Source organism: Oncorhynchus tshawytscha, linkage group LG20, assembly GCF_018296145.1.
Source record: "Oncorhynchus tshawytscha isolate Ot180627B linkage group LG20, Otsh_v2.0, whole genome shotgun sequence".
Taxonomy (NCBI): Eukaryota; Metazoa; Chordata; class Actinopteri; order Salmoniformes; family Salmonidae; genus Oncorhynchus; species Oncorhynchus tshawytscha.
In genome coordinates, this window is record NC_056448.1 from 13157032 (window position 1) to 13169968 (window position 12937).

At 42.9% G+C, this 12937-nt stretch overlaps 2 protein-coding genes across 6 annotated transcripts in view; both read left to right on the plus strand.

The window, feature by feature from the left end:
• LOC112219452 (autism susceptibility gene 2 protein homolog) overlaps positions 1–2069 on the plus strand; it is a 32572-nt gene extending 30503 nt beyond the window's left edge. For all 4 annotated transcript variants that reach the window (XM_024380706.2, XM_024380708.2, XM_024380709.2 and 1 more), the window contains one exon: positions 90–2069. In XM_024380706.2, coding sequence (XP_024236474.1) covers positions 90–1113 — 1024 coding nt within the window. In that variant the 3' untranslated portion in view covers positions 1114–2069. The remainder of the gene's footprint in view (positions 1–89) is intronic.
• A 654-nt stretch (positions 2070–2723) lies between these two features.
• On the plus strand, positions 2724–12866 carry LOC112219460 (BTB/POZ domain-containing adapter for CUL3-mediated RhoA degradation protein 3). 2 transcript variants are annotated; one of them, XM_024380723.2, is made up of 7 exons: positions 2724–2866; positions 3976–4189; positions 4927–5096; positions 5415–5498; positions 5635–5687; positions 11151–11346; positions 11497–12866. In XM_024380723.2, the coding sequence occupies exons 1-7, from the start codon at positions 2864–2866 to the stop codon at positions 11713–11715; spliced, it is 939 nt and encodes a 312-aa protein (XP_024236491.1). In that variant the 5' UTR covers positions 2724–2863; the 3' UTR covers positions 11716–12866. The 2 variants fall into 2 exon arrangements, with proteins under 2 accessions (XP_024236491.1, XP_024236492.1); XM_024380724.2 differs by lacking the exon at positions 2724–2866 and adding an exon at positions 2903–3275.
• The last annotated feature ends 71 nt before the right edge of the window (positions 12867–12937 follow it).

The following is a 12937-nucleotide window of genomic DNA, read 5'->3' on the forward strand; positions in this document are numbered from 1 at the left end:
TCAGTGACAGCCTTACTGTGGAAATGGCATTTCCTATCCATAAAGGCCTTCAAAAGTTGTGATATAATAATATTCTGTCCTCTCTATAGGAATACTCTGGAAAGAAGCCATCAGTCCACCCACACATCCTCAGGCTTTCAGATTAGTAACCTGATTGGCAGCAGAAGCCCGGGGAGGAAGAGGAGCAGCCCAGATCAGGGACCCCAGGCTGAGAGGGAGGGCAGCTCTCTTGGGAGAGTCCAGGTGAAGCAGAGCTCTTCTCCAGCGCTGGAGGTGCAGGATAGAGGATCTTCAACCCCATACACCACAGTGAAGAACCACCAATCCAACGAGAACACACAAACTCTGAAGGGACCTTTAAAGATAAAGCAGGAGCGCAGAGATGAGCCAGAGGTTATGGCTGGGCCACCGGAGTGTACCCTCTTACTCCCACCAGGCCACTCTCAGGCTCCATACCCCTCAAGGCACAACCACTTCCCCACCGCAGGCATGCTTCAGAGCAGTCATCTACCTCACTCTCTACCCCTCTCCATGAGCCCCGTGCACCCAGTGAGTAGCCTCAGTGCAATGGAGCGAGCCCGTATCCAGCCCTTCATGGGGGTCAGTACACTAGCCGCAGGTCGAAACCACCATGTGTCCCCTCACCTTTCAGGCCACTGGGACCCACTTCGAGACCCCTACAGAGGGCTGTACCTGCAGAGCCAGCAGGTACATTTGACCTATGACCCTGAGAGAGGCCACAGACAGCGGGAGCAACACCCCCACCCACAGCAGTACTTACAGGACAGGCACCGGCAGGCAGAGGAGAGAGCAAGGCTGCACCAGCTCCAGGGCTCTCCCATGGAGGGCCACCTAGCCCACACACCCACCTTTGTGTCCTCTCTGGGTGGGGTGATGTACCCTAGGCTCAGCCCCTCAGCTCCACACAGTGGCCATCTGAACAGGACTCCACAGACTGTCACTCTTAGTGCCCCACCCCCTCTGGTGCCCACCACCACCACAACCCCTGGCAGACCTGCCACTCCTCGAAAGACCACGCCCACTAGTGCCCCACCCTCTGGGGACCCCACCCCATCCTGCAAAGCCAAAGAGGTAGAGGTGGATGCACAGTAGCATGGAAGTCTCTTAGAAAAAAGCGACAAGACTGGGATCCTTTTAAATACACATTACACACTCAACTTGATGAAATGTCTCGCTTTTTAAAATGAAAAAGCTCTAAGTCAAAATTGTGTATTGTAGATTATTTGTTAATAAATCAGAAGTTTAAGTAGTGAGTCTGCATAGAAACTGTTGAATAAGTTGAATAACTGATGTTGGATAATGTTATTTGATAGTAATATATGATGTTTTTTCATGTTTGTAAGATTTCCGTGTACAGACGTAGATTTTATGAATTTGTATATTTTTTATGTTGTGTAATGCATTACATTGTTCTTTATTACACATTTATCAACAGGTAAAACAGAAAATATATGTTCTCCTTTTGATAGTTCGTCTTAGATGTAACCATGTTTCCTACCTGAAAATGTTATTGACTTTTACCTTCTGTAAATATTCACATTACCTGTCATTTGTTTCTATAAAGAATGTCTATTTAAACAAAAAACGTTATTACTTGATAATTCATTCTTATTTTCACTTGCATCAGCAGTGCTCCCTCTTGTGGCAGACTTGGTACAAAATGCAGAATGCTGTCCACTTGGAATTGATGGCACAGGGTTCAATAGTTCAACTAAATGCTGAGTCTAAACACGGATTTGATTGAATTCCTTTTAGATTATCAAGTGTCGAAGGTCACCAGATTTGTGTAGTTTTCAGTAAACAAATTAGCCTACATGACCATAAAGCTACCTTTTATGAAATCCTCATGTTGTATCAGACAAGCACATACAACCGTGCACCAAAGAGGAGAGTAATATTTATCAAATTCCATTGTCTGAGGAAAAGACAGCAGCATGTTCATGTTTATTTTTGTGTTGTGGATATTTTGGGGCTCATTTGCTCCAAGCCTTACAGTGTGCTTTTCAACTAATCTAGTTGTGTTTAAAAGTAATAAATAGTAATTGAAAGTATATGTTGCCGGATGTAACATGTTTATGTATTTTACATTTTCAAATCTAAGTAAAACGGGTTAGGGTAAGTCAAATGTTCCTCAATAAAGCAGAAATTATTAGCCTACAAATAGTATTCACCCTCTTGGATTTAAAAATAAATAAAATAATTCCTCTCGGATCATCAGGGTGGCACGAGTAATAATGGTACGGAGTCCCGAATTTAGAATAATCTTCAATCACATCCACGTTCATGTTTTATTTTAGAAAATAAAAAAGAGCATTCCTGCTCAAGTTAAGGAATGCTGATTCAATCTATAATGAATTATGTAATTTTAAACTATCATAATTGTTATAGGTTTTAATAGTATAATTTATCATAGCATGTGCTATGTGTATGCGACTTTTGCCCACTGAGGTAGCGCGTACCTCATTCTTTTCCATGGACGTCATCTGCTAAACCGGAAGTCTTTGTGCATAGCAAAATCTAGTTTGTGGTTTGGTGCCATAGACTTAGATAGAGGACTCGCAGAAGTGCCATTTCCACGTCTGTGACAGCATGGGCAGCGCTATTGAGCTATCTCCATTTTGAAGTAGACCATGTTCTTCTTCACGATTGGCTGATCTCTCCTGATGACCCGATTGGAAATGACTCTAACAGGGTCACCAGGAGAGATCAGCCAATTAAGTTGAAGTCCACCAAATGGTCGAAGCTGGCCATGCTTAAATCAGCCTTTTGGCCACTAGAGGCCTCTATCATTCTCTATGTTGGTGCTAACTTTGTTCTTCAAGGCTGACTGAACAAGGATTCTATGGTAAAATAAATATATATATATATATGTTATCTAGCTAGGAACTAATCCAGTCGACAATGTAGCTAATGTTATAGTACACATACTACTAGATATGTAACGTTATATCGACAGGATGCCAGCTAGCGGAATGCATGCCAATCTGTAACTCTGGTTCTTATAGTGCCACCATAACGACGTAGCTAGCTCGCTAGTATCTCGCTTAAACAATGGCTTTGCTAACGGTAGCTGAGGTTCTTTAGCATGTTAGCGTTTGTGGCTACAGTAGCATTACCGTTAGCTAGCCAGATCAGAGTTAGAAAGTTCCATAACTACGGTAACGTTAAATTGCTATTAAGTAGCTACTACAGCTAGAAGGTTACTATTATTATAGCTAAGAAAGGATTTAATTGCAGGATCGACGTATTTTAAGGTAGTAGCGTTACGCATACGATTTTTTTTGCATTGTTTCAGAAAATGTCCACAATATATCTGGCACTAATAGTGGAATGATAGTGTTTCACAGTATTACCAAAGTTGTGGTATACTAGCTACTGTGATATTCGACTATTGGTTTCTCCCGACGTAGCGGCATCTGATGTCAGAATAGGAAAGCTTTTCTGACTTTGTGGCGGTGTTGTCTAGTGGAAATCTCTGTCATTTCCTGGTGGCTAAAATTCTACACTATCATTCATCCTTGTGGAATGATTCGACACCTTGCGGAGTCTATGCCCCCGAAGAATTGAGGCTGTTCTGAGGGCAAAAGGGGGTGCGACTCAATATTAGGAAGGTTCTCCTAATGTTTTGTACACTGAGTCTATGTTGAGCCCGGAGTTAAGTCCCTTAGCTAGCTACTATACCTATTGCTTCCTGTGATTAGCTAGCTAATGAAATGTTGATGACTAACGTTAGCTAGTACAGACTTGTCACATTGGCCCCATTCTGAGAACCCAGTATAGCGAACTATTTAGCATAGTTTAAGAACAGGTTCTGTTCTATGTGCTTTTCTGCTAGTTATAAACAACAAACTAGCTCGATAGTTATTATGCTCTTTATTTGGGGTGCCTGGTTGATATCAGTTGTGAACACCATTGCATTGTCACGACTTCCATATGGACTGTTTGGACCCACAGGAAGAGATGTCAGGAATAAGTGCGGTGAGCTCGGCGTTGCCAGCGGCTACAACCCGTACCACCTCCTTCAAGGGCTCCTGCCCCAGCTCGAAGTATGTGAAGCTGAATGTGGGCGGGGTGCTCTACTACACCACCATGCAGACCCTTACCAAGCAGGACACCATGCTCAAGGCCATGTTCAGTGGCAGGATGGAGGTCCTCACAGACAGTGAAGGCAAAGATATTTATAACTAAACCAAGATAGTTTATCTGTGTCCTTTTCAATGGGAGCAAATTAAGCATAATGGGCAAAACAAGCAAGGAGGTGGGCACAGCCAAGCGTGAGATCATAGTGGTACATTCTAGCATGTATTTGCATATTTCCATTAGGGAACACCTTCTCTAAAGTGCAGTAATTAAATTCGTCCTTGCACTTCTTGTAAACAACGCAATTTGAAAATGTAAGCTTTGGCAAAGGGTCACTCCTAAAACACTAAGTGCACTCTGTTTGTAACAGATTCTAGTTTTGGGAACTGAAAACTGTATTGAGATCAGGCTTTTTTTAGATGAGAAAATAAGCAGAATGTCGGCCCAGTTCCATCTCGCTCCATACTCTCCCACTGCTGGCCACTGGGCTTCCTCCTTGCCATATTTGATGGGTAGTGGAAATTCCAACGGGATGCTTCAGATTTAAACAGTTCCTTGTTCTATCTGTGGAGAAAGCATTGGTGATGACATGGGTTGACTGCAGCCAGGGTTTCCCACACCTTATGTCCACTGCAAAGTCTTGAGTCCTGCAAAGTACATGCTCCTAGATGCTGCATAGTATATGATTCTATTTTACAGACTAGCTCCCTTTGCATGCCTTCCATCTGATATGGCTCTAAATGAAGATACACACACACAGTCAACTATCTCCACTATGTTGTCTCTGCCACTTCTCAATGTAATGAGTCCTGTCCTCTCCTGCAGGCTGGATCCTTATTGACAGGTGTGGGAAGCACTTTGGGACCATTCTGAACTACCTGCGTGATGGTGCTGTACCTCTGCCTGAGATCCGGAGAGAGGTCGAAGAGCTCCTGGCAGAGGCCAAGTACTACCTGGTGCAGGGGCTAGCTGACGAGTGCCACGCTGCCTTGGAGGTATTGTATCAGTGGAGGTTGGTGGGAAGAGCTATAGGAGGACAGGCTCATTGTAATGGCTGGAATGGAATAAATGGACGGCATCAAACAAATGGAAACCGCATGTTTGACTCCGTTCCATTTATTCAATTCCATCCATTACAATGAACCTGTCCTATAGCTCCTCCCACCAGTCTCCAGTGTATTGTGTACTACCTTAACATACTGTAAACACTTACCTGTAATCAATGTCTATCTTGGTATCTCTCTTTCTCTGCATGCTGGTGTAGCCACCGTCCCCATTGAATTATTTGGGTCCTGTTTCCTCCATGCTTTCAGAACAAAGATATGTATGAGCCCTTCTGTAAAGTGCCTTTGGTCACATCCTCAAAGGAAGAACAGAGACTCATCTCTACCTCCAAGGTAAAAAAAAAAAAATTAAATATATTTAAAAAATCACAATTGACATGTATGATTAAACAGACAGCATGGAGTTGTATTGTATTCTATTTGTTTCTCAACACTGACTACCTATGTTCCTTTTCATTTTGGATTACAGCCCACAGTCAAGCTGTTGTACAACAGGAGCAACAACAAGTACTCGTACACCAGGTAGGCTAAACATTACATATGATTGTGGTAAAATACTTAATGAGCTTATACTGTATTTCTTACATGTACGTGTGAAGTGGATTGAATCATGGATAAGGCTGTGGCGGTCACGAAATTTCATCCGCCAGTGATTGTCAAGCAAATAACTGCCGGTCTCGCGGTAATTGACCGTTGATTAACAAACACATTTAGCATCTCCTGGCTCTCACACATAGCCTAGAAGGCACTGGTGCAGAACTTTGGAACCTCTACATTTTAAAAAGTCTAGTAAATCCATGTAATTTAGCCTACACCTTCACAATAAATCCATTATTTATTTTAGACAGGTCTAAGAAGCATGATACAGTGGGGCAAAAAAGTATTTAGTCAGCCACCAATTGTGCAAGTTCTCCCACTTAAAAAGATGAGAGAGGCCTGTAATAGAGAGGCCTGTAACTATGACAGACAAAATGTTAAAAAATCCAGAAAATCACATTGTAGGATTTTTTATGAATTTATTTGCAAATTATGGTGGAAAATAAGTATTTGGTCAATAACAAAAGTTTATCTCAATACTTTGTTATATACCCTTTGTTGGCAATGACAGTCTTCACAAGATTTTCACACACTGTTGCTGGTATTTTGGCCCATTCCTCCATGCAGATCTCCTCTAGAGCAGTGATGTTTTGGGGCTGTTGCTGGGCAACACAGACTTTCAACTCCCTCCAAAGATTTTCTATGGGGTTGAGATCTGGAGACTGGCTAGGCCACTCCAGGACCTTGAAATGCTTCTTACGAAGCCACTCCTTGGTTGCCCGGGCAGTGTGTTTGGGATCATTGTCAAGCTGAAAGACCCAGCCACGTTTCATCTTCAATGCCCTTGCTGATGGAAGGAGGTTTTCACTCAAAATCTCACGATACATGGCCCCATTCTTTCTTTCCTTTACACGGATCAGTCGTCCTGGTCCCTTTGCAGAAAAACAGCCCCAAAGCATGATGTTTCCATCCCCATGCTTCACAGTAGGTATGGTGTTCTTTGGATGCAACTCAGCATTCTTTGTCCTCCAAACACGAAGAGTTTAGTTTTTACCAAAAAGTTATATTTGGGGATTTTTGCTCACCGTTCTTGTGATCATTTTGACCCCACGGGGTGAGATGTTGCGTGGAGTCCCAGATCGAGGGAGATTATCAGTGATCTTGTTTGTCTTCCATTTCCTAATAATTGCTCCCACAGTTGATTTCTTCAAACCAAGCTGCTTACCTATTGCAGATTCAGTCTTCCCAGCCTGGTGCAGGTCTACAATTTTGTTTCTGGTGTCCTTTGACAGCTCTTTGGTCTTGGCCATAGTGGAGTTTGGAGTGTGACTGTTTGAGGTTGTGGACCGGTGTCTTTTATACTGATAACAAGTTCAAGCAGGTGCCATTAATACAGGTAACGAGTGGAGGACAGAGGAGCCTCTTAAAGAAGAAGTTACAGGTCTGTGAGAGCCAGAAATCTTGCTTGTTTGTAGTTGACCAAATACTTATTCTCCACCATAATTTGCAAATAAATTCATTAAAAATCCTACAATGTGATTTTCTGGATTTTTTTTCTTCTCATTTTGTCTGTCATAGTTGAAGTGTACCTATGATGAAAGTTACAGGACTCTCTCATATTTCTAAGTGGGAGAACTTGCACAATTGGTGGCTGACTAAATACTTTTTTTTGCCCCACTGTATGTAGTCTATTTCAGAAGAACAGAATAGAATACTCTGAGTTGAACTTTTATTAGGTCCTGATTTGGCTATGCCATATGGCTGTGGGCCACACTAGTTAATTTAGGTGACAAGATTTGCTTAGAATTCCGTGGCATTTTTTTTTATAGTATGAAGAATACAATTGAACAAAGCTGAATAAAATAAAGGGTATTTTCTCCAAATGATTTGAGGTAGTGCACACATGCAGCTATTCTGGGTTGAGCGGTTAACAAAGAAATAGGAATTCCTATATGCTTAATTTAGAGTTATTAATGTAACTTGTTCTTCTACAAACGTTGGGCTATATGTTTTGATTTTTAATAGATTGCAAGGCTGCATGATGTGACTAATGATGATTTTTTTTTAAGTAGCTTGAAAGCACACACGACATCAGTCACTCATTCACAATTTGACAAGTACTTGATAATGCTTAGAATTTCACGGCGGTATCCCCTTTGTGTGGCCATAATGCACCTTTAAAAAATCCATGCCTTTTGTGGCCAGTGTGCCCTTCTCAAATCAAATTGTATTAGTCAAATACAACTGGTGTAGTAGACCTTACAATAAAATGCTTACTTACGAGCCCCTAAACAACAATGCAGTTTAAAAATGAAAAAATACAGATAAGTATAAGAAATGAAAGTAACAAGTAATTAAAGAGCAGCAGTAAAATAACAATAACGAGATTATATAACAGGGGTACTGGTACAGAGTCAATGTGCTGCACTGGTTAGTTGAGGTAATATGTACATATGGGTAGAGTTATTAAAGTGACTGTGCATAGATAATAACAACAGAGAGTAGCAGCGGTGTAAAGAGTGTGGGGGGGGTTGTTAAGGAAATGCAAATAGTCTGGGTAGCCATTTGACACACGGCCTGGTATAGAGGTCCTGGATGGGCCATTCGCACTACCCTCTGTAGTGCCTTGTGGTCGGAGGCAGAGCAGTTGCCATACCAGGCAGTGATGCAACTAGTCAGGATGCTCTCGATAGTGCAGCTGTAGAAGCTTTTGAGGGTCTGAGGACCCATGCCAAATCTTTTCAGTCTCCTGAGGGGGAATAGGTTTTGTCGTGCCCTCTTCACGACTGTCTTGGTGTGCTTGGACCATGTTAGTTTGTTGGTGATGTGGACACCAAGGAACTTGAAGCTCCAACCTACTCCACTGCACCCCCGTCGATGAGAATAGGGACGTGCTCGGTCCTCTTTTTCCTGTAGTCCACAATCATCTCCTTTGTCTTGATCACGTTGAGGGTGAGGTTGTTGTCCTTGCACCACACGGTCGGGTCTCTGACCTCCTCCCTATAGGCTGTCTCGCCGTTGTCGTTGATCAGGCCTACCACTGTTGTGTCATCTGCAAACTTAATGATGGTGTTGGAGTCGTGCCTAGCCGTGCAGTCATGAGTGAACAGGGAGTACAGGAGGGAACTGAGCACGCACCCCTGAGGGGCCCCTGTGTTGAGGATCAGCGTGACGGATGTGTTGTTACCTACCCTTACCATCTGGGGGCAGCCTGTCAGTATGTCCAGAATCCAGTTGCAGAGGGTGGTGTTTACTCCCAGGGTCCTTAACTTACTGACGAGCTTTGAGGGCACTATGGTGTTGAAGGCTGAGCTTTAGTCAATGAATAGCATTCTCACGTAGGTGTTCCTTTTGTCCAGGTGGGAAAGGGCAGTGTGGAGTGCAATAGAGATTTCATGATCTGTTGGGGTGGTATGCAAATTGGAGTCAGTCTAGGGTTTCTGGGATAATGGTGTGAATGTGAGCCATGACCATTCTTTCAAAGCGCTTCATGGCTAACAGATGTGAGTGCTACGGGTCGGTAGTCATTTAGGCAGGTTACCTTAGTGTTATTGGGCACAGGCACTATGTTGGTATTACAGACTCGGACAGGGAGAAGTTGAAAATGTCAGTTAATACACTTGCCAGTTTGTCAGCGCATGCTCGGAGTACACGTCCGGAAACTCCGTCTGGACCTGCGGCTTTGTGAATGTTGACCTGTTTTAAAGGTTTTACTCACATTGGCAGAGGAGAGTGTGATCGCACAGTCTTCCGGAACAGCTGGTGCTCTCATGCATGTTTCAGTGCCATTTGCCTCGAAGCGAGCATAGAAGTAGTTTAGCTCGTCTGGTAAGCTCGTGTCACCGGGCAGCTCTCGGCTGTGCTTCCCTTTGTAGTCTGTAATGGTTTGCAAGCCCTGCCACATCCGACAAGCGTCAGAGCCGGTGTAGTACGATTCTATCTTAGCCCTGTATTGACGCTTTGCCTGTTTGATGGTTCATTGGGGGGCATAGCAGGATTTCTTATGAGCTTCCGGGTTAGAGTCCTGCTTCTAGAAAGCGGCAGCTCTAGCCTTTAGCTCTGTGCGGATGTTGCCTGTAATCCATGGCTTCTGGTTGGGGTATGTATGTACAGTCACTGTGGGACGACGTCATCGATGCACTTATTGATGAAGCCAATGACTGATGTGGTGTGCTCCTCAATGCCATCGGAGGAATCCCGGAACAGATTCCAGTCTGTGCTTGCAAAACACTACCAGAGTGCTGTGCACTCCATCACATGATCAGGTCTTTCTCACAGGCTACAAGTGAAGACAGACATATCGGGGATGCAACTGCTCACGTCCTTATCCAATTCTGAGGTGCATATTGAAGAACTGTCCATATTTACTTTTCGTCAGCCAACAAGATGAGTTGGCCTAACAAACAGCAAAAGCACTAGCCTATGTCAATCTACTGTCACCCATAGTACAAAGATCAACAAATTCTATTCTGTGTGAGAAATAAGTATTTCAAACAGTCTGGGACAGTTGTGAGATGCGATAGATCTCAAAGTAATACAACCACTATCATCAAAAAAAAACATTTTATGCAATATGGCTGACGCAACAGATCAGAGCGTTTAGCTTAAAATGTTGATAAACTATTTGGCTATTTCTTCACATTGTAAGTGCATCAATGCGCACATGGTAGTGGGCTATAAGTGCAAATGTTTCATTTGCAAAAAACATGTAGGTCTATGGGCTAGGCTACATGAGGTGTGTGACTATGATTCTAAAACGTTGCACAAAAAAAGGCATTGTTTCTTATGCTGGGCATCATTCACAAGTGAAAGGCTAATATTGTCACCTATCAGACTATTCTTGATTTAATCTTGTCTTTACATATACTAAATAATATATGTGTGAAATTTGTTTTGATTTAGAATGGACCATTATCATGCACCTGAATTGAAACTGGTTTATTTTCATGCCAGCCAGGTAGGCTGTTGTAAATATAAGCAATGTGCTTAATATTAGGAAAGTTGACTAATATAGTAGGCCGAGCCAATAGAAAGCTGATCCTCCTCTTTGTAGTAGAGGGCATCACTCTGTTTTCTCGCGCAATTGCATAGCCTATAGAAATGTTGCGCAACATGAGCTCATGGGCTCTCATAAAGTGTTTGATTAGATTTTCCATTACATTTGCATTGATGTCAGAGTGATTAGGGGGACAATAGAGTGCTGAGTACCAGGCAGTTATCAAGTTTGGTAGGCTACTAATGACCATCAGCAGCATCAGAGCTTGGAGAAGCCTAATTACCGTGACTAAATGGTCACGTGGAATTTGACTGCCTTCATGACTCGTGACCTTCGGTGTGGCGGTAATACTGTCACCGCAACAGCCCTAATCATGGGTAGACTGATGTACATGTGTATGGCGATTTGAACAGATTGACAACTAGACATTAACATCTGGTGCCTTTTCACAGCAACTCCGATGACAACATGCTGAAGAACATTGAGCTGTTTGACAAGCTCTCTCTGCGGTTCAACGGCCGTGTGCTCTTCATCAAGGACGTGATCGGGGATGAGATCTGCTGCTGGTCGTTCTATGGGCAGGGCCGTAAGATCGCTGAGGTGTGCTGCACCTCCATAGTCTACGCCACAGAGAAGAAACAAACCAAGGTATGCAGTTTCCCACAGCACGACCACAGAAAAGGAAGATATGAATGTTTCTTGCTTTGACCAAATCATAGACTAGCCTGGTTGTCAGTGAGTAGTCTTGTCTTTGTACCTAGGGGCAGTGGTCTAAGTAGCCGTATTCTCTTTCCTCAGGTGGAGTTCCCAGAGGCTCGTATCTATGAGGAGACCCTTAACATCCTGCTTTATGAGTCTCAGGATGGGCGTGGTCCAGACAACGCTCTACTGGAGGCTACAGGAGGCGCTGCAGGCCGATCCCATCATCTGGACGAGGACGAGGAACGGGAACGCATCGAGAGGGTGCGCCGCATCCACATCAAACGTCCCGATGACCGCACCCACCACCACCAGTAACTATACCAGCCAACCAGCATTATCAGGATCCGCAGACCTCACCAGTGACCATTACCCATCACTGAGATCACACTACCGGTATACCCACAGGTAATCTCACATCCTTGACCACAAGCGACTTCTGTGCTTCTGCACCACAGCCACTAATGAAGTGTTGCTTGTCTGATATCATTATAAGTACAACATGATTTTAATGTTCTGTCCCAAATGGCCATATCAGTATTTTTGAAACCGTCATCTTTTTTTCAGTGGTCAGAATGTATTTTACCGCCTTTATTTCCATATGTTTTGTCTTTGTATGTATGTAGACATATTACTTGTGCCCAGTAGAGAGATTGTGCCTTAAGTCTGTGGGTGTACGTGCTGCTTACAATCTTTATCATGATTTACTTTATCACGTCACTACAACATTGCTTTGAAGTTCAGGTATGTGTCACAGTATAGCTAGTTCAGGTCAATTGCATTTAAAGGATTCTATACATTATGTACAATGTGGAACAATACATTTTCCTACCACAGCAGTTTTAGATAAATAAATAAAAAATACATATTCATTAGTTTGAATAAGTGATATGTAAACTGTATAATAGCATTTTATCTTGTGTTTAGAAATCGGGTGCTTCTATTTTCTGTATGTACTCATTTCGTCCAGCAGAGGGTGTTGTGTACAAAAACACTGAAAGGTGTGATATATTAGGTTGACGTTACCTCTAGATGGTGATCTTCGGTCAGTTTTGTAGTTACCCCACTAATGATTAAGGATTTTTGGAGGGGAAGCTGATCCTAGATGTTTGGCTACGGGAACTTAACCCTGAAGCGATAAGTTATACAACCCACCTCTTAATTGTAAGTGGTATGAATAAAGCCACCGTTTCTTCCGTAGTTAAGGATTAATGATCTTTTGACATGTATGAAATCTGGTTTTCTTCTGTGTGACAAAATGGATGTCATTGCTGCCTGTTACAAAAATGATTGGTGGGTGACACGTGGTTACAAGACAACTTGTTTGGAAGATGGATCACAGCTGAAGAGACAAAGCAACTCCAGACATTGCGTAAAATTGTGACATTCTTTGCGATCATTTCACATGTACAAGTGTCTTTTGCACTGTATTTAACACATTTTTCTTACAATAAAGATGTTTATGAATACGTAGTTGGTTTTAATGTAAATATGGTACAGCATCTTTGTGAGAAAGTATAAAAAGTATGGCTTCAAAATC

What these genes read in the sequence shown, in the direction of transcription:
- LOC112219460 (XM_024380723.2), top strand. An exon ending in GACTCATCTCTACCTCCAAG is followed by an intron (nt 5,499 to 5,634) that starts GTAAAAAAAAAA and finishes TTTGGATTACAG; the next exon opens with CCCACAGTCAAGCTGTTGTA. An exon ending in CAGAGAAGAAACAAACCAAG is followed by an intron (nt 11,347 to 11,496) that starts GTATGCAGTTTC and finishes CTCTTTCCTCAG; the next exon opens with GTGGAGTTCCCAGAGGCTCG.